At 55.9% G+C, this 20,265-nt stretch overlaps 1 protein-coding gene across 4 annotated transcripts in view; it reads right to left on the bottom strand.

Moving 5' to 3' along the window:
* Positions 1–20,265, bottom strand: part of RPTOR (regulatory associated protein of MTOR complex 1) — a 335,634-nt gene that overhangs the window by 75,442 nt on the left and 239,927 nt on the right. For all 4 annotated transcript variants that reach the window (XM_002921791.4, XM_019802367.2, XM_034640603.1 and 1 more), the window contains 3 exons: positions 13,537–13,638; positions 7,759–7,842; positions 5,497–5,607 (listed from right to left, as the gene is read on the bottom strand). In XM_002921791.4, coding sequence (XP_002921837.1) covers positions 5,497–5,607; positions 7,759–7,842; positions 13,537–13,638 — 297 coding nt within the window. The remainder of the gene's footprint in view (positions 1–5,496; positions 5,608–7,758; positions 7,843–13,536; positions 13,639–20,265) is intronic.

Here is a 20,265-nt window from a genome sequence, read left to right as displayed (position 1 = left end):
CACGTCTCGCAGGCCGCACACGGTTTGTCCTTGCTTTTTAGGTCAGTCTGAGCGTCTCTGCTTGTACCTGGGTCATTAGACGAGTTACACTGTGATGCGGATACGGTGACGTGCATGCCCATCAGCTGTGTTTCTATTTGTCCCATCTAGTCTCTTACCTTCTTTCCTCTGTGTTACTTGTACATACTTACGACGTCAGGTTCTGGCTTGTGCTGGCTAGCTGGCCGTCTACGTACCCGTATGAGTAAAATCGTGATGGCGCGAAGGCGCGTGCACTCCTCCTCACGCTCTCCTCCGGTGGCAGCACTTCACATGAAGCCTCAGAAGCTGACAAGAGCATTTCTCCAATTTCTTCCCCACCCATTTTGCTACTGTGACCACACACGTTGCAGACCCCACAGTGCACGGCGATTACGGGTGGCGCGTCCCTTCAGTGTCGCACGCCTTACAAAGTCCTTACTCTGCCCCCGCTTTTAGTAGGCCAGGCCGGCGGCTTCTCTTTGGGGATGTTAGGGCGCCAGCCCACCGTCCCCTCCTGGCATCGTTCCTGGCCCGTAACCCACCGTTCTCCTTCTCCTTGCTCCTCTGTTCTCCTTTATTGGCTGCTTCCGAGTTCTTAAATTTATCCTGCTTTTAAGCAATTAGATTATGACTTGGGGTGGTTTTCTTCATGTTCCTTGTACGTGGGGTTCACAGTGCTTCCTGGGTCTGTGGGTTTGTTGTTTCCATCAAACTGGAACATTTGGACATTTCTTAGCCACTACTTCTTCAAATATTTTTCCTGCTGGGCCCTGCAGGGGCTCTGAACGCACTTACGTTACATCACTGGCAGCTGTCCCACAGCTCAATGATGCCCCTTGGTTTTGTAAAAATTCTCTGTCTTCGCGGTGCTGCGTTTGGGCCGCTGTGATTGCTAACTTTCTTCTGCGATGTTTAGTGGGCTGTCGATCCCGCCCAGCATGTTTTCCAGGTCACGCTGGGGCTGCCCTCTGCAGAACGTTCAGTGGGCCCCTTGACGCCTTCTGTGTCTCAGTGGAACTTTTTATGCGGAGCAGACTTCTAGCAACCATTTCCATGTCCTTGTCGGCTAATTCTAACACCATGAGGCGCCACAGTGGGTTCCGGTGGTCGTTCTCTCCTTGCTGCGGGTCAGCCCTCCCACTTCTGCATATGCCTGGTCGTTTCTGCTTGGGAGCAGCAGGTCAGGGTAACGTGGCACACAGGTGATCTGTAAAGAGAGCCTTCTGGGACCAGACTCCTCGGGGACAACAGGAAGGGCTCTCCTTGTTGTGCCTTCTGTCCCATCACTGTCCCCACAGCGTGCACCACCCTCGGTCAAACGGCACAGACCTGTCCAACCCTGTTTCTCTTCCTGAATCCCTCTCCCTCCTTCTTCCCAGATACAGCCTGCCTTTGTTAAGGCCAAAGTTGATTCTTGCCTCTCCCTGTGTCCTTTGGGGGCCCCTCTCAGGATGGCACAGTGTGTACTCAACACATGCCTGTGGCTTAAGGGGGGGCCCTGGGCTTGCCCCTCAGCTGGGGTCCAGCCTGAGTGGGCCACCCCACCCTCAACCCCCAGGGACGTGCCCCGAGGGCGAGGCAGGGCCCGGCGTGGGGACAGAACATGGGGCACTGCAGACCTCAGTCTGTGCTCTGTGCAGACTTTGATCCTAAGCGTGGGCATCCCTGTGTGGAAACACCGTGCACTCTGACCCCCGTGGCGGCCATGCCAACGACTCAGGGAGCTCTGCACACAGCACGAGAGCCACAGAGGCTGGCAGTGACCCAGCATGACATCCAGCCAGATGGCAAGAAGGGAGGGGAACAACTCCCCAAAAGCACGCGGAACTTTAGTCTCTGGAAAACTACCTGAGTGATCATGAAAAGGAAGGATGAGGTAGACGGCCCTCAGTCTCAAGCACAAATATGTCAAAATGTCTCTCCGTGGCATGACTGCCTTTAAATAAATCGGTGTAACAAGCTGGTTAAGAAACGAGCTCGCTGACAGGTCCCTGGCGCCTACAGGCGTCAACAAGAACACTGCAGGCGAGGGCATTTCCGGCGGCTGCAGGAGCAGCTCCGCAAGCATTATGAAACGTGCAATTCGTCAGCACCGTGCAAACGGAAAATGCACGGCCCTGACATGTTCGTACAGCCGGGGCACGAGGGAGTGGCAGCAGGTGTGCTCGTGGTTAAGCGCTCGCATCCGGGCACCAGAGACGAGCAGGCCCCTGGAGACGGATGGGCCCGGGAAGCGGTTTCTAGTGGATTCCTTACGCTGAAGTACGATGACCACTTAGATCCCAAGAGAACACGGCAGCTCAGAAGGGCTTTTCACATACAGAACAAACACTGAAATAAGAAGAGATACTCCTAGGGGGCGCCTGGGTGGCACAGCGGTTAGGCATCTGCCTTTGGCTCAGGGCGTGATCCCGGCGTTACGGGATCGAGCCCCACATCAGGCTCCTCTGCTGTGAGCCTGCTTCTTCCTCTCCCACTCCCCCTGCTTGTGTTCCCTCTCTCGCTGGCTGTCTCTATCTCTGTTGAGTAAATAAATAAAATCTTTAAAAAAAAAAAAAAAAAGAAAAGATACTCCTAGGACTAAAAATAAACAGTCTGGTTCCAGGTACAAAAAGGTCCTAAAGATTCGGTAAGGACAACAACATGGTGACTTTCCTGCACTCCGGCAGCACTCACGGCCCAGTGGTGGGGAGGCGGGCTTGGGTGGCACCCTCTTCTGCCCCTGTCCTTCGATGGGTTTTGGTCTGAGCTGGGCCTTCCATGCACCCCGGAACTGAGTAACAGTATCGATACGTTTCCAAAGGCGCCATACAGAAGACAGGGCGCTGACAGAGAGAAAGTTTCCGAGTAACTCTCTGGAAGAGCCCTCTGTTCACATAGTTGGCTCTTCGGCGAAACGTGAAGGGCAAAACAGACACGACCAAAAGGCACAGCCTCCTCACCCACAACGACAAGCTTTCGGATCAGCGAGAACAGGCTTCCGTGTATCCGATCCCAGCCGGGCAGATGCGAGACTTACGCTTTCATTCCTTTCATTCTAAAATTTCCAGGGCAGCTTTCCAGGTCATGCCTCTCATCTTGGTCCCACGCTGCTGGAAGCACGGCGGCAACAATTTTACAGAGGGGCAGGCGACGGGAAGGGAAAGCTCACTCAAATCAACGAGGGCAGCAGGACTCAGACTCAGTTTTTTAACTCTTAAATCTAGTGTTTTGGTCAATCTTTCAAAGAGGTCATTGCTTATCTGAAGTTAGTTCAATGGAAAGAAAGGTAAATATTTTGTCAGAACATACAATGTTCTGAACATCATCGTGACGCTGACAAGCAACGGAACATTCTGTGGACACAGCCGTGTGCAGGGCACTGGGCCCAAGAAGCATCAGGGCTGAACAGAGGTCAAGATTAGCCTGGGAGGCACCGACGGGGAGGGAGGGCGCTCACAGCACCAAGAAGGCCGTGGAGACCAAGCACACCCAAGGTGCGCAGATCACCACGTCGGATCAACAACGTGCGTGAGTCCTGGCTGGTGCCACTAGACCAGGAAATGTCCCCGATGCATGCGGACAGAGCCACCTTGCTGGCCTTGTCTGCAGACAGTATGACTGCCCGTGCAGAAAGGCCAAGAGAACCTACCATCCACGGCCAGAACTGCACGAGTCAACAGGCTGCCACTCGAGATCAATACACGAAAACGGGCTCCTTTACATCAGCAATAACTGAATGCAGCGTGACTGGGGACCGCCACCACCCGGAAGTGCCTGTGAGGTGACACGTTTGCTGGGCACGCCCATGACACACGCATCCTCGTCACCCAAGGCTTGGGCCTCACAGCAAAGCTCTGGCTGCCTCGGGGTGTGTGGCTGGCCGCGGCACCCAGGTGAGAGAGGACCCAGTCCCACGGCAGCCTGGAGCTGCAGGGGTTTGCTCGCCGGACAGCGGAGGGTGTAGTGAACAGAGAACAGCATGCAGGACTGACAGGTGAGAGCCTGAGAAGACCGCCTGGCCGCACCCAGACCTCGAATGCCCAACGGGTGTGGCCAGGGAGGGGGCTGGCCGCGTTGGCTCTGGTGACCAGCAGGAGGGCTGGCAGGGTAGGAGCCCACTCCCCTCCCCGCCCACTGAACCCCTCAAGCAAGCGACCATCTGGCCATCTGCACTTCCTCCCCATCTCCACATCTACGGTTCTTTTCAAGCTGACTGCCCCGTGTCATGGCCTCTTCTGGGGGTCTCTGCTCCCTGCCCAGCACCCACCCTCACTCTGGAACCCCCTCAAGGTTCTGACTCAGACCTCCAGCCTCGGGAACCTTCCTTCACTCTCCTTATGTGGCTCTTCTCTCTCCATTTCCCTACCGCGGTGGGGGGTGGGGAGGGCATGCCAGCAAGGTCACCGGGCACAAGAGGTTCCCCATCTCCACCCCTCAGGCGCGGGTCCTCCTCACCTGGGGTCTCCGGAACAATCACCCCATCACATCCGCCCCTCTCCCAACCCTGGCCCCCCTGCCCAGCGGCCCCCTCCTCAGGTGACCTACAATCTCCTCTAGACTGAGGCCAGACATTTAAAAACTACAGCTTGGATCCTGCTGGATCTTTGCTCCCGAGTCTTCAATGGCTCCTCTCGGGGGCTGAAGGGAGTGGGGCGCCTTCCACTTCGAAGGCTCCTGGTACGTGCCTCCAGCACCTCAGCCCAGTGGGGCCATCTGCCTTCCCTGTCCCTCTGTCCCTCCTGCAAACTGTCTCTCCCGTGTCTACACCCATCGATGCCCCTCGGGCTAAGGGTTCCCAGGTCCCCCACCCTCATGGCACAGCCTCCCGTGGCACGGCGGCTTCCCGCTTGCAGCAGGTGAGGAAGACCTACTGGCCGTGAGCCTGTCCAGGGCAGAGACCACTGCCCTCTGTATCCCCTACAGCCTTCAGCATGGTCCGGCCCAGCGCTCCGTGGGGTACAGGTGTGACTGCAGCCCTGCAGGCATGAGGATGGGGTGGGGGATGGCTCCTGGAGGGCAGAGCTGCAGGAGACTGTCCCTGAGGTCAGGGCAGGGGAGGGAAAAGCACAGGCTGGACGCAGAGGGCCTGGTGGGGTCCAGGCAAGGCAGGGCCGAGTTTCAAGAGGGAAGTGGTCAGGGTCATATCCTACTGGAGGACTGGAGGGGACGGGGAGGAGGCAGCGTGCAGCTCAGGTGACCAGGACTGGGCCACAGGGGGAGGCACCTCCCTTATTCTGGAAGGAGATGGGGACCAGCAGTGCGTGGAGAAGGGTTGGGGGGAAGGGAATGGCACCGAAGGCAGAGTCTTGGGTGAAGGCAGGACAAGAAATGAGGGGTCATCGCGGGGGGCGAGAGGACGCAGTATCAAGGCAGGTAAACCAGCCGCGCTTGGCACCTCCGTGAGCCCGCCGCCCCCCACAGATGCTGCCCGCGCCCGGCCAGCGAACACGCGGAGACCACCTGGCGCCAGAGTGCAGGACGCAGACTACTCACACTGTCCACGGCCAGGATCTTGGCCCAGATGAACACCAGCAGGGGCCGCAGCTCTCTGGCTGAGCTCTGGAGCAGTTTCAGCACGTAGGGGAAAATGCCCACAGACAAGGCCTGCGGAGAGAAGGGAGCGTTAGCACGCCAGCTCCCGGGTGGCCGAGCGGCATAGGCGGCGGACGACACGGCTCAGGACACTGTGTGGCTCTGCCTTCAGCGTGTGTGGGAACGTGAGCCGAGGGGCCTCCTCTGGACCTGCTCATCTCTGCAGGCTGAGACGCTGCGGTGTTTTCCAGCCCTGCCTGGTCTAGAGGCCACAGCTCGTCTCGTGAGGAACACGGGGCTTCCCACCTGGGATCCCCCGGCCTCACCCTCGGCCGGCCTTGTTTGCTCTTAGCGGCAAAGCAGAGGGCCCCTTAATTGTGATTCTCACACTTCAAATCACAACACTCCTGCTCTGTTGGCTCTAACCTTCACATCTGCCCTTCAGACCGACCTTCAGAGAAGGACTTAAGCCTTGGGATGGGCCAGTTTGCTAGTTACGACAGGGAGCAGCTACGGGTGTCCCTGGTGCCCAGATTCTGGTGGTGCATCACTCGGGGAGGGGGAGCTCTGTGCTCTCAGGGCGGTGAGAGAGAAGGTGGCTATCTCACAAGGACAGCTGGGCAGAGCCCAGTTATGTCGGTCATCTCAGCACAGGTGCTCTGTCCTTATCTCCAATTTGTTGGAATTCCAGAGATATGGCAAAGGGGTCCCCCTCCCCGATGGGTGGAGGGGTGTGACCCAGGCCAGAGGCCAATGGCGGGGCCTGTGTCCTTTTCTTTGGAAAGGCCTGTTTAACGAGGGACAAGCATCCCGTCTCTGGTTCGAGGGACAAGCATCCTGTCTCTGGTTCGGGCAGGTGGGTCCTCCTAGAAGGCCCAACCCATACCTGTTGCAACACCTCGTCTGTCCAGCACCTGTTACACTACCAAAATTTCCAATTAGCATAATCTTAACTCTTTAAAAGGCCAAAATTCGCTTTTTAAAAGTTTACCGTATAAATAAAAATCTCTCTAAAATGTTATTACTACATGCTTCCCTGTCTTCTTAAAGAGTGTACGTGGTACACTGCGAGCCCTTCCGTGATGACCAAGTGACACGGATTCGCACAAGTGGACACGCACAGCCCACGCAGCTCAGGAGTCACATGAGACCCTCCCGGTGATCGACACGCTCTAAGTCATTTGAGGTCCAGGCCCCCCAAGTGTGAACCGTCCAATGGTGGGTGAACGATTCTTGCTAATTCTTAGGCCTTTCTTTTCCTCCTTCAACCTTGGACGATCGATTCTCACTCCGTTGACATTATACGATGAAAAAACTTGAATATACACAAACGGAGCTACAATGATATGCTGCCCTCCCACGTGCTGGTCACTTGGGTTCAGTGACATGAACCCGACGGCAGGGCGCTGGCGTGCCCGCCCATGTGCCCTCCCGGAACACCTGCAGCACGTCGTGCGGGCCACACACTTTCATGTGTGAACAGTCTTCACATCTGAAAAATACACCGTCTCTTATAAAAGAACCACCACATGCCGTTATACCTAAAAAATGAAGTTACCCTTTAATAACAAAACACTCCGTTCATGTAAAATTTCTAATTGTTTCATGAATGTTAATTTTTCGAACTTTGACTCCCAAGCGTTTATTTGCCCACAGAACCAAAACCGTCCACATGTTGCAGCTGGGGCAGGGCTCTCAGACCTCCTGCCACCTGTAGGTTCCCTATCGATACCTCCTTTCTTGGTGATGTAGTTGCTGGAAAATGGGCCACTGTTTGATCTTATTTCTGTCAGTGTTTTCTGCTTTAAATGGCCGTCTCCACTCTTTTGCAGAAGAAGTCAGCGGAAAAGTGCCTCCCAAGAGTGCTGAGCACCAGAGTGTAAAGTTGGTGCGTGGATGTGCGCCCGCCACTCGGCCAGCTCAGGGGCACCCCGCTTCTTGGCTCAGGTTGGGGTGAGCAGGGGACAACACTTTCTGTCTGCAGAGGTGAGGCCTCATGGCGGATGGGAACAGAGGGCAGAGCAAACCCTGGCATGCTGCAGGGACGGAGGCCGCATGGCGTGTTCCTCGAGGGCCCCGCGGGCTGGCTGGCCTACCCACCCCACACACAGTCCCCCTCGACCGCCGGTGACGGTCACTCCTGGGTTGTGAGGCACGTCCTCGGCCGCACCTGGGAGTCTTGCCGGCTCCGCCCTCCCCCGGGTCCGTGCAGGACTCACGTACCAGGCTCACCGCCCAGGGGCCCAGGTCCAGGAATCGTCCCAGCAAATCCAGGGCTCTCAGCCGGTGCACCTGGCTCAGCAGCACCTGAGGAAGAAGAACAGGGCGGCGTCACCACAGAGCCGGGGCGCCATGCGCCAGGCCACGGGGCCGGCCGAGCAGGCTCACACCTGTCCCTGGCTTCACGCCCTCATGCACCTGCGGCAGGGGCGCCTTTCTCTGCAGTTCTGTTTTTCTCATTAACAGCTAAAATATGTGCCCTGTTGAAAGTATTAGAACAAATACCTTTTAGCTGCGTTTAAACCAGACGATGGTGACGACCCATACGGCACTTCTCATCTTTCTCACACTAAACCAAGCACTGTGGTTTTGCGTCTGCACCACCCCGGGCACACCTCCCCGGCGTTCGCTTTTTCAACTCTTACCCAGTTGTTGCTATCATCAACCGTGCTGTGAAACATGTCCTAACAGGCATCTTTCTGCACATTTACATGGTTTTCCCCCGGGACAAACCCAAGGTCGGAGCTGTATACACTTTTCATTACTGCATTATCCCCTAGTTGAACCAGCTTGACCCCCAATGAGACGCGGGTGGGCGCTCTCTCCCTGGGTCTTTGCGGATCACAGGACACAGGATGAGCTTGCCCTGCGCGCTCTGGTGATGTGACCTTGGGCACATTACTTGACTTCTCTGAACTTTAATTTCTTAATTCTAAGAAAGGACAACACAAAGCGGAACCCTGGAGGTTTAACAGATACCAGATTAAGAGCTCCTGGGCACCAGAAGCCCATGCCAATACAGCAGGTAAAAACAGCCCTTGAATCTGAATTGCCTTGGCCTCAAGTGAGGCTGATTATCTTCCGTCACGGGATAAGTGGCTATTTCTCTAGTAAGCTTACCACGCGTGTCCTTACTTTCCTACTTAAATGTTTGGCTTTTCCTTACTGATGTGAAAGAGTTCTGTATAAAGAGCATCTTTTTCTCTTGTTTTCTTTGTTACATCAGAGTTTTAGATTTCTAATGGGATCACTTATGTTGACCTCTCCCTCATGGTCTTTACATTCAAGGCCACGGAGACCCCCAAAGGGATATCTTCTGTCTGCGGCTACTCTCAGCCACCCAACGTGCGTTCACAGGGCGTGACAGGGGACAGTGGGGAGCCCCTCCCCCATCAATCAGCTGCAGAGACAGACAGCCACACTGCAACAATCCTGTGATGGTGGGCACGGCTGTGAACCACGAGAGCCCGCACCCTCCCCGGGGTGCAGCCAGATCCCAGAGGGGAGGGGAAAGCTTGGGGTGTCTGACGATGGGCCCAGGCTGGGGATTTCCTGAGAGGAGCAGCAGTGAGCTGTCTGATGTGGTCGCTGAGGGGATGGACTGGCTGGAGGCTGGATGGAGAGGGGAACGGGGTGGACGTGACCTCGACTGATTGGGAGGAAGAGACCCAAGACGGCCGGGGACAGGCCCATGGAAGCTGTTGGCCGAGGGAGAAGGCAGGTCGGAGGAGGAGGCTCTGGAAGAGAAGATTTGGAATGAGGCCAGAGAAGGACAAGCAGACAAGCCAGAGAGGCGAGGGCAGGTGGCCATCATGGGGTGGCACCCCTGGGGGTGGGGGAGTGGGGTAGAGGGATTGGTGAGGGAGGAAAGGCTCTGCTGGTGTCACCTGCTCCGGCAGGTCGGTAGCAGGACCCGAGAAGACAACCCCTGGGTACAGGGTGTGGATCGTGTTGGGGTCGGCGGGAGGGCACAGAGCAGAGTGGGATGGAACGGGGGTGAGGAAATGGGGCAGCCAGGGCTCCCATGAGGGGCAAACATGGGCTGGAGGGAGAGGCGGGGAGGGGTCCTGACAGCATCAGGTCCCGAGAAGGATGGACAGCCCAGGGGCCGGGAAGGGCAGGAGGGAGGAGAAGCAGCCGCTGGCCGTGGCCCCTGGAATGCTGTCTCACCTCAGTCGGCCCCTGCTCCAGACCCACGTCTACATCTCTGCCTCCAGACGGGCATGGGCGTTTGGGGGATGTTGAGTCCCTGATTAGGAACAGGGGAGGTGATGGGGGACCAGATCCCTCTCCCACTGAACTCGTGGCTAGCACCTGCCACTGCCGCCTGAGACTGGGGTCAGCAGGGCACAGTCGGCGGGAAGGTGAGGGCTTTGGGGCCGCGCAGGCCTGGCTTCCGTCCTGTCATTTCCTGACAGTGCAGCTTGGAGCTTGTAACCTCTGGGGACCTCCGTGTCCTCAGCCGGAGGAGGCAAGCAATGACCTACGACTTGGGCTCACTTTCAAAGCTGAATGAGACAAGGTCCACGGAAGCACCTGGTGCGTGCTGTCCACATCGAGGGTGCGTCCTGGACGCTGACCGCACGGCATGGGCCTGCAGCGCAGGACGCCGCCTCTTCCACAAGCCACTCATCGACTGTCTTTGCTCTAAGCAAACAAAGCTGTCCACGTGAGCCGTGCCTGGAGCCTAGGCTGTGAGTGCAGCTGCAGTCTGTCAACAGACGGCGGCCGCGAACACTGGTGAAGCCTGCGATCTGGTTCCCTTTGTTATCTAAAACACCAGCCGTGTCTTCCAGGGTAAACATTAGAGCGATGTGCGGTGGAAGGACGGGCAGCACAGGCCGGGAGACCTGGCGGCCAGCGGTGCGAGGCCCCACCGTGGTGGCGTCCCAGCAAACCCGCAGCGAGCCGGGAGCCCCGCTCACAGCGACGGCCGTGACACAATCCGCTGCCCCTCTGGTGTCCGTGCTAATGACACGTGCCTCGGCCTCCGGCAAGGCGGGACTTTGTGTTGTGATGATTCATGTTTTATGGGAAAATGAACATCGTCAATAAAGAGTCCCAGGGAAAATGTCACGTGTTACATCGTTTTTCGGATTCCTTCTGTTCGTTTATATTTAAATAACAGCTAATATAAATTAAAACTTATGTTAAAATGAGGACTGGCTTCTGTTTGCACTTTTTATTACTATTATTCCTGTTTGAGACGGGCCCGGGATCTGTGGACACTAGAGACAACTGGTGAACGGAGCATTTCCATCTGTGGAGGCCCGAACTAAAGCTAAACCGCGGTGGCGCGAGCACAGCTGTGGCCACACCTCATGCGCCTTGTGCACAGACGGCGCTCAGGCTCCCGGCCGAGGCTTCTCGGCGGGGCCGCGTCTTACGAAAGCAGATTCTCAAGCCCCAGCCCTGGCGGACGGTGGGGGACCCTGCGGGCCGGGAGCCTGGTGACCAGCTTCCGGAGCCAATGATGTATATATACATGTAACAATGACACCCCGGTTGCTTCCTGCTGTCACCTGAGAACGACCCTCGCTTTCAGAACAAAAATTCTGTCTGTAAATAAAAGGAGACAGTGAAAGCAAACAGGGCTTCCCGACAAAGTACCCGGACTGACTCTCGAGGTCTGAGGTACTAACACTGTCCTGCGAAACCCCTTCTTCTCTCCCTCCGACAACATGTGGGTCCTTCCCTCCCGGTCTGGGGCTTCTTTGCGCCCTGGCCACCCGAGGGAGGGCAGACAGCAATGTCACGTCCACTGCGAGACTGAGAGCACCGCCCTGCAGTGCTGTGGGCATCGAGAGACTTCCTTCCTACTCCTTCTGTTTATTCTTCTGAAAGGTAAGAAAAGACCCGGCTGGTCAGGGAAGTTACTTCCAAGCTTACATTCACAGGAGGAACTGCAAATCAGCTGGCCTGAGAAGACATTTCGTTTGACCCTGAAGGTCATCTGCTAAAGCCTCTGAGTCTTCAGGCACNATCCACTGCGAGACTGAGAGCACCGCCCTGCAGTGCTGTGGGCATCGAGAGACTTCCTTCCTACTCCTTCTGTTTATTCTTCTGAAAGGTAAGAAAAGACCCGGCTGGTCAGGGAAGTTACTTCCAAGCTTACATTCACAGGAGGAACTGCAAATCAGCTGGCCTGAGAAGACATTTCGTTTGACCCTGAAGGTCATCTGCTAAAGCCTCTGAGTCTTCAGGCACAGAAAATTCTCTCCGGCTCGTGGGAAAAGTAGCAGGAATTGGAAAAGCCACAAAGTCTGCTTTAAAATTCTCCTTTCCTTAAGCAATACTTTCTGACTTGCCAAGGCCCTGGAGGATAATTTCTGGGTAACGGGGTCCAGGCTTCGGCAAAAATAAACTTTAAGAGAAAGCAGAGTGAAGTTAACCGAACTAATGAGAAAGAGGCCGACCCCGTGGGTTACAGCACACGAAGCTGGTGCTCGTGCACACCCGGCCTTCCCTGCTTGTTAAGTAAAGGTTCCCGCATTGGTCCAGGCTGGGCACAGCCCAGGAGACAGCCCGCCGGAGATCACACACACAGCGTCTCCCCTCCGTTCTCTCAGAACCCTGTCCCTCACTTCGGCATCAGGAAGTTGGCTCTATTAGGGCCTCTCTTTCCCCGAGGGAGTGTGGATTGTAAATGGAACATTAAAAAGAAACGCTGATAGCAGGCCATGAACAGCAGGACTGTTTGCCAGACCCCAAAGACCTGACTCTGCGAGCTTGGCATCGCACTCATGCTTTGGAAAGGACAGATACCACCCGGTCACACTGTTGAAATCACAGGAAGGTCAGTGGGACCCTCACAAGTGAACATGCTGGTGACCCAGAAGGAGTGCTGTGCCCAGCACGTCCCACCTGCACCACGGCGTCCCTGCAAATCTGCCCGTTCACCCCCGGCCACCGCGTGCACGCGCTGAGGGAGGGAGCACTGGCGGCTGCCACGCGGTCAGCTGTTTCATCCTTATTACCGATTCTCTTTTTATTTGTTTTGGCTTTGAAAATGTGTTTGTTTACAGCTCGCCCTGCGAACTCGGGATAGCCCTAAACTAATCTGGAAGCTAACAATCTCTATGCTCTATTTGCAACCTCAGTCGTGGTACACAGGCACCAAGACACGTCCGGGGAGACGCTGTAGCCCGTGGCTACTCCAACACCCCCCCACCCCGGGTCGTCTCTGCGGCATGTCTACCACATTTCCAGCACCCGTCCTCCCCAGCCCCCTCCCACGTCTGAGGGTCCCAGCACACTCGTCTGAGCCAGGTGAAACCTCCGGTTCTGTGGCCAGCGAATGGACCCAGAGGCAGTCGACCCTGCCTTTCCCACAAACACACCTTCACTGACACGAAAGTTCTGTGACAGCTTTCTCATCTCCCCACCTGTGAGGAACGCTGGTACTCCGCTATCCCACCCCATCTGATCTCATTAGCCAAATAAATTAGCTGAACGAGACACACAACACTGAGCTTCCCACCCACTAGCGGGGCCCAGTCTTCGTGTGAGCACTGACACGGCCACGTGATGGGCTGGCATGTGCTCTCCATGGAAGGGAAGGCAGGGCTTCGGGTCCCGCCTGCCTGCCACCCAGTCAATCACCCGCAGTCCTTGGTAGCCTGGCGAGGAGCCACGAGGGCCGTCTGCGATGTGCTCACTGCTCCTGTTCCTTTCCTCCCGGGGGGATTTGCAGCTCATGTCCTTCCAAACATGGAACATGCACATTTGCTGCAGTGTTCCGTGGGTCCCCCAGAAAGGGCAGCTGACTACAACCCAAATTAGTATTTATGACAGCGGGGAAGGGAACTCTGACGTCTCTAGGAAAGCCCTTCCGGAATAAGTCTGCGGTGGGACCCAGTGACTTCTGAGGGATCTGATGTCTCCTGAGGGCCACCTGGCTGAGGACACAGCCACGGCGTCGCACACCTGCAGACACGTCCCTGGCTCCAGCTCCTTCCCTGGAACGCGCTCAGCCAACCCTGCCAATTGGAAGAAACTCACCTGCAGAACAATGGGAAGTTGCTCGGGTGGGTTCCTGTTCTCCACGCCCATCGTGAGCCACACCTGGAATGCGGTCAGCTGCTCAGCAAAGAACGGACTGTGCTGTGGGACAGGCAGGGGGCGTTAGTTAGGGACCCCCGTTCCTTCTCAGCTCTGCCCTGATGCACCCACCCCTCTTCAATGCAGCCCCCACGTCTGCCCGAGGCCGCGACGACGGTCCAGGTGAGGGAAGTCAGGATGGGGCCGCAGCAGGGGAGCTGGCCAGGGTGACAAGGGCAGAGCAGGGGGCGTGAGGAGCAGACTGCACAGGGGCAGCATGACATGATCGAGGTCCAAGACAGCTCTGGGGTGGGGCCCCAGGAAGGGGGTTCCCTGGGCTGAGCCGGGAAAGGAGCTGAGAGACGAGTGTTTCAGGGAGAATGTGGGGAATCCCGCCTTGGGCGTGTTGAGTTCAAGAAGTCTACTGGACACCCTGTGGGCACTGGGCTGAGCCCACAGGGCAGGAGAGACGTCTGCACGGGAGGCGCAAACTCAGAGAGAAGTGAGGAGGAATGGGGCCCAGGCTGAGCCCGGAGGCCAAGGGCGGGAAGTGGGGAAGGAGCAAGGGGTGGCGGGCAGGCGGGACAGAGCCTGGTTCTGCCGTGACCCGCTGAGCAGCGCGGAGGTGCTGGAGACGGAGGCGCAGCCTCGGGCACAGTGGAGTGCAGTCAGGGTGGAAGGGAAGGTGATCTGGAGACTCCAGTGTAGACGGTCTGTGAAGGGACCTGGCTGCAAAGGGGAAGGATAGAAATGGAGTGGGCTGGAGGGGACAGGGGCCACCTGGCCAGGAACTCTGGCTTAACGGTGGGAGGGTGAGGGCGTGTCTGTACGCGGATGAAGCGGTACCGGCAGGGTGGCTGCCGCAACGCGAGCTGGGGTGGGCTCCCCGGGGGGCAGGGGACAGGGAGGCAGATGGGCCCGGATGCAGGGACGAGGGCAGACGTGGTGAGGCTTGCAGGGGTCTCTCCATCACTTCTGTTTCTCAGTGAGATGGGAAGGGAGGAGGCAGTCGAGCAGAAAGCATGGGAAGGAACTCTTGGTCACAGGGGTTCCGAGTCCTGCCTGTGTGCAGGTGCAGGTGCAGGTGGACGGGACAGGCACAGAGTCACCCAGAGCTGTGATTTACTCAGGGGCCCTGGAGAGGAGGGCAGGGCAGCAGAAGGTCCGTGAGGACACCCTGGGGTCAGTGGAGGGAGGGGCCAGCAGGCAGCAGGGCTGCCAGACCACACACTGGGGTCACAGAGTGATGGTGGGGGGGACAAGCTGCACAGCCAGCAGTGGGGGCGTGGAGGTGGACTGTCCTTACTGGCCNAAGGTCCAAGACAGCTCTGGGGTGGGGCCCCAGGAAGGGGGTTCCCTGGGCTGAGCTGGGAAAGGAGCTGAGAGACGAGTGTTTCAGGGAGAATGTGGGGAATCCCGCCTTGGGCGTGTTGAGTTCAAGAAGTCTACTGGACACCCTGTGGGCACTGGGCTGAGCCCACAGGGCAGGAGAGACGTCTGCACGGGAGGCGCAAACTCAGAGAGAAGTGAGGAGGAATGGGGCCCAGGCTGAGCCCGGGAGGCCAAGGGCGGGAAGTGGGGAAGGAGCAAGGGGTGGCGGGCAGGCGGGACAGAGCCTGGTTCTGCCGTGACCCGCTGAGCAGCGCGGAGGTGCTGGAGACGGAGGCGCAGCCTCGGGCACAGTGGAGTGCAGTCAGGGTGGAAGGGAAGGTGATCTGGAGACTCCAGTGTAGACGGTCTGTGAAGGGACCTGGCTGCAAAGGGGAAGGATAGAAATGGAGTGGGCTGGAGGGGACAGGGGCCACCTGGCCAGGAACTCTGGCTTAACGGTGGGAGGGTGAGGGCGTGTCTGTACGCGGATGAAGCGGTACCGGCAGGGTGGCTGCCGCAACGCGAGCTGGGGTGGGCTCTCCGGGGGGCAGGGGACAGGGAGGCAGATGGGCCCGGATGCAGGGACGAGGGCAGACGTGGTGAGGCTTGCAGGGGTCTCTCCATCACTTCTGTTTCTCAGTGAGATGGGAAGGGAGGAGGCAGTCGAGCAGAAAGCATGGGAAGGAACTCTTGGTCACAGGGGTTCCGAGTCCTGCCTGTGTGCAGGTGCAGGTGCAGGTGGACGGGACAGGCACAGAGTCACCCAGAGCTGTGATTTACTCAGGGGCCCTGGAGAGGAGGGCAGGGCAGCAGAAGGTCCGTGAGGACACCCTGGGGTCAGTGGAGGGAGGGGCCAGCAGGCAGCAGGGCTGCCAGACCGCACACTGGGGTCACAGTNAGACCACACACTGGGGTCACAGAGTGATGGTGGGGGGGACAAGCTGCACAGCCAGCAGTGGGGGCGTGGAGGTGGACTGTCCTTACTGGCCTGGCGGAGGGTACGCCTTTACCCACAGTGACAGGGACTGGGTAAAGCACAGAAGGAGTGGCTCAGGCCGGGGGGCAGGGGAGGACCTGGCCACGGGAAGGTCCGGGATCTGAGAAGCTGGGTAGCAGCAGGATGGCTGGGTTTTTCACTCAGACACAATCATTTTCACCTAACACACAGTTCTGCTGTCCCGAGCCCCAAACAAAAATTCCAAGTTATAACTCTCTTCCTCCCATCCCCATCCTCCCTGCCCCATCTTCTCTGTTCTCTCCAAGGGGGAGAGTGGGCTGCATTTCAGAGGCGTGTCTGTGTGTAAGGAAGGGGAGCGGGAAGTGGGAATGTGGCTGTGGCCCCGGGTTCTGGTGAGTGTGGGCCTGTGTGGACACGTGTCCACGGAGGACCCTGGTGGTCAGAGCCACAGTGCTCCCTTAGAAAAGTCTGTCACGTGAGAAGCCAGCAGAGAACACGTGCCACCCAGGAATCCGTGTTCCTGCTAAGTCAGCTTGCACCACGTGAACCAAATCTGGAGGACAACTTGTGAATTGGGATGGAACCCCCAGACTGGCTTTCCTGTTTTTAAGTGTGAATTATTCATCGATTGATCAAAAACAGCAGCCTCATTAAGCTCTCCCTCCCCACACATGGGAGAGACCTCTGGTCCCTGAGGGCAGCTCAGGTAATTCACGTCATTCCAACTCTTTTCCCTTCCTTCCAAGTTAGTTTTTGAATTATGGACGTTTGCATGTTGCTAATTGCTGGAAAAACGGTTCCACGCAGAAAGGAGGACAAGCATTCCTCACCTCTTCACCCAAAGCTGTCAAAGGGAAAGCCTCTGCCATCAAAACACGCAATGAGGCTTGCCGTGCTCCCTACAGTGTGGGGAAGCGGACAGACAGGGCAGCCTCCCAGCACAGGCGGGGCTCAGCGCTTTAGATAACGCTCCACAGAACACCCTGAGAGCTGCCCCATGTGCGTCTAACAATGACTCAGAGCTGGGGTTTTGGGCCAGACCTCCATCTCGTCAGAGCTGCTGTGCAGATTTTGGGGAAATGGAGCTCAGGAGGGGTGCTCTGGAGGACAGCTCACACAGGCCTGGGCAGAGGCTCTGAGTCATGGGGCTGCGTGTCTAGGACCTCCCAGGACAATTCTGAGGCCAGGCAGGCTGCTCTGCGGTCAGCCCATGGGTCAGATGGCCCGGGGGGCCTGAAAACAGGTGCAAGGGGAAAGGACAGAAAGCGGGAGGGGCAGATGGGCACAGAGAGCCATGCTTGACCACTGGGGGACCCAGAAAGCCTTTTGCTGTTGTTGTTGTGAGAAAGGAAGTGGCTAATCTCAACATCCTTCCTCTTCTTCCTGCTTGTTACCCCCGGCCCACACATGCCTATAATAGCTGGTGTCGTCCTGACCATGCAGTGACCTACTCGCTCCTCAGGACGACCTCACCACTTAGAGGAGACAAAAGAAAACCGCAGTGGCCAGGAGTGTTCGGATTCCAGCCCCCCTGTCAGAGCTCAGTCTGCAGAAGGGCTCTCTTTAAGCCCCTCAAGAAAATCCATTATCCACGTTTCCCACTGTGTGCAATGCTCCTCCCCTCTCCTATGTCAGCAAATGCCGGTTCTCATTGGGCTCCTTTCCATCATTGACTAAAATCTGTCTTCCCAACTACTGACTTTGGAAGAGTGACATACGTGCTGGGCTTTGTTCTGGGGTATCTGACAGTGAGGTTTTAAGATGAAGCCAGTAATTTATAGGAAAATTATTAGAACAAAGCAGTGAATTTAGTAAAGCTGCTGCACAAATCACCTATAAGCCCTACGTATACAAAGAAAAACAGTAAATGGAATTTAGGAAGATACCATTTGCAGTCATGTTGATGGATGGGAAGACTCAACATTGTAGAGATGCCCCCAAGTCCACCTACGGATCTGTGTAACCCCTATCAAAAGTGCTTTCAAAATCAAGCGTGCTCAGTACCTGTGTGAGGACAAAGTGTCCAACGGGGCAGAGCACAGAAGCCAGAAGCAGCCCCACAAAGATGGTTGCCTGACTCGATGTAAATAGCACTGGGTGAACTGAACATCTATGTGTGGAAGAGCGTATCTCGAGCCCTACTGACACGTCCATGTGAGGAAATCCCAGATGGACTGCAGGTCTAAGGGTAAGAGTAAAACAATCCAGCTTTCAGAAGAAAAAGAGGAGAACACCTTCTCAGGGATGTTCATCTTAACAGGGTACCAAAAGTCTTAAGTATGAGAAAAAAATTGGCAAACTGGATTATGTTAAAACAAGAAACTTCTGTTCAAGGAAAAAACAAAACACTGAAAAAGTGAAAATAAAGTCCAGAGTAAAAAAAATAAAAAAAATTCACAATGAGTGACAAAGGATTTGTATTCAGAAGATATATACAATCACTACAAATCAATAGGAAACACATAACATAAAAGAAAAATCAAAAGACTTGATCAGGCAGTTCACAAAAGAGGATATGCAAATGGCCAATGAGAATACAAAACAGGGCTCAACACTATTGACCATCAAGGAGATATAAGGTAAAATCTCAGCGAAATGCCTCTTCACATTGAACCAGAATAGCCAAATAAGGGGGAAAAGGGTAGAACATAGCAAGTAGGAATGAGGACACCGGGCGACTAAAACACTCGTACGCTGTGGGTAGGAGTGAACACTGATTCGGTCACTTTGGCAAACTGCCTGGCAGCTTCTACTAACACTGACCACATGCATGCCTGGTGACCAGAAACTTCACTCCCAGGGTGTACCCCTGACATAGATGTACCAAAGGCAAGGAAGAAATTAGCAGCACCCACACTAGGCTGGGGCCAGGCTGCAGCAAGGGGGGCATACACCCCAGGAACAAAACTTAAGGGGGCACCAAAAAAACCCAGTAAGTGAGATTTAAAGCAAAATTAAAAAAAATAAATGCAAAAATCCATAATGAACAAAATATCAAAATTTCAAGTAAAGACAGCCTCAGAATTACTGATTTCTCCTTGGCCTCAGGCTCCAATGACTTGGCCTGGGCCTGGCCAGCACTGTTTGTGGGGGCTGCAACCTGGAAACTCAAAATGCTACTGGCCAGGGGAGGGGCACGTGAGCTCTGGAGAACCCCGCGCTGGGTAAGAGCTGCGCCCACGGGAGCAGACGTAATGCTGGGTGAAAGCAGTCAGACACAAAGGCTACATCCTGCAGGATTCTGTGTATCCAAGTGCACAAAACCAGGCAAGAAAGTAGTGACCCTTGGGGAAAGCAGAGAGAAGGGAGCAGGAAGGGGCTTCTGTGGGCTTCTAACGTGTAGCCGCTTGATTCGGGTCCTGGTCGCTCGGGTGGGTCCATCTTATAAAAACTCCTCAAGCCACACATTCATGGCGTGCAATTTTCTCTACGTACGTTCTGCTCCCAAGGAAGTGAAAACAAAATAAAAAAGCCAGCATGTGGTCTACATCGGTTATCCCTCCCTGTCACAATTTGGGGAAATGATTCCCACATGCAGAATACGGATTCCAGCAGGTTAGAAATGAGGTATTGAGATCCCTGGAAACATACCTGGCACTGGAGCAGAAGGGTAATAACACAGACACCGTGTTATCTTACACACAAGTATATAGTTCTGACCCCCTAAGGGAACAAAGTAAAACCATACACCATACAAAAAGCTGGAGCGTATTAGGGTTTCCGAACACGTGCTTGTGGCCCTGGCCTCCTTTGGCGAGCTGAGGCACTGGGGAGGGCTACCCAGCTGCGGTGGAGGGGAGGCCAGGGCTGTCCCCACGGAGTCCTGGGACTATGCTCGAGCCCGGTCCCTGCCCAGAGCTTAGGTCCAATGGGAAGGGGCCCTCGGCTGACGCCAAGCACACTAGTGAGAGCCGAGGGAAGGCTCTGCCGGCTTCCACTTCAGGGTTTAAAATGCAAGGCAGTCTGTGATGTAACTTGTGAGTGTGTTAAAAGAAAAAAAAAAGGCAGCTGGAGAGAGGAATGGACACGCTCCAGCAAGTGCGGCCGATGCTGATGGCAGGACTGAGCACACAGGTGCTCACTGTACGATCCTCTCAACGGCGCTGTAGGTTTGCAAGTTTTCATAACAAAATGTGAAAAACGTCAAGTAACAAAGAAGGAGGAAATAGGAGATAAAAAAGAGAGGGAGGCCTCTTAGCTCATCATCCCCACCAGGGGCACTGAGATCATCTGAGGAGTTACGGAGTTACGCACACGCACCACACAGATATGCACGCACACACGTGCACCCACACGAGCACACATGTACACAGACATCCCACACTTGTGTGAAGTGCGCACACACTTCACACGTGCACACG

Source organism: Ailuropoda melanoleuca, chromosome 13 (assembly GCF_002007445.2).
Source record: "Ailuropoda melanoleuca isolate Jingjing chromosome 13, ASM200744v2, whole genome shotgun sequence".
Taxonomy (NCBI): Eukaryota; Metazoa; Chordata; class Mammalia; order Carnivora; family Ursidae; genus Ailuropoda; species Ailuropoda melanoleuca.
Note: the sequence above shows the minus strand (reverse complement) of the source record. Positions and strands in the feature narration are given on the sequence as shown.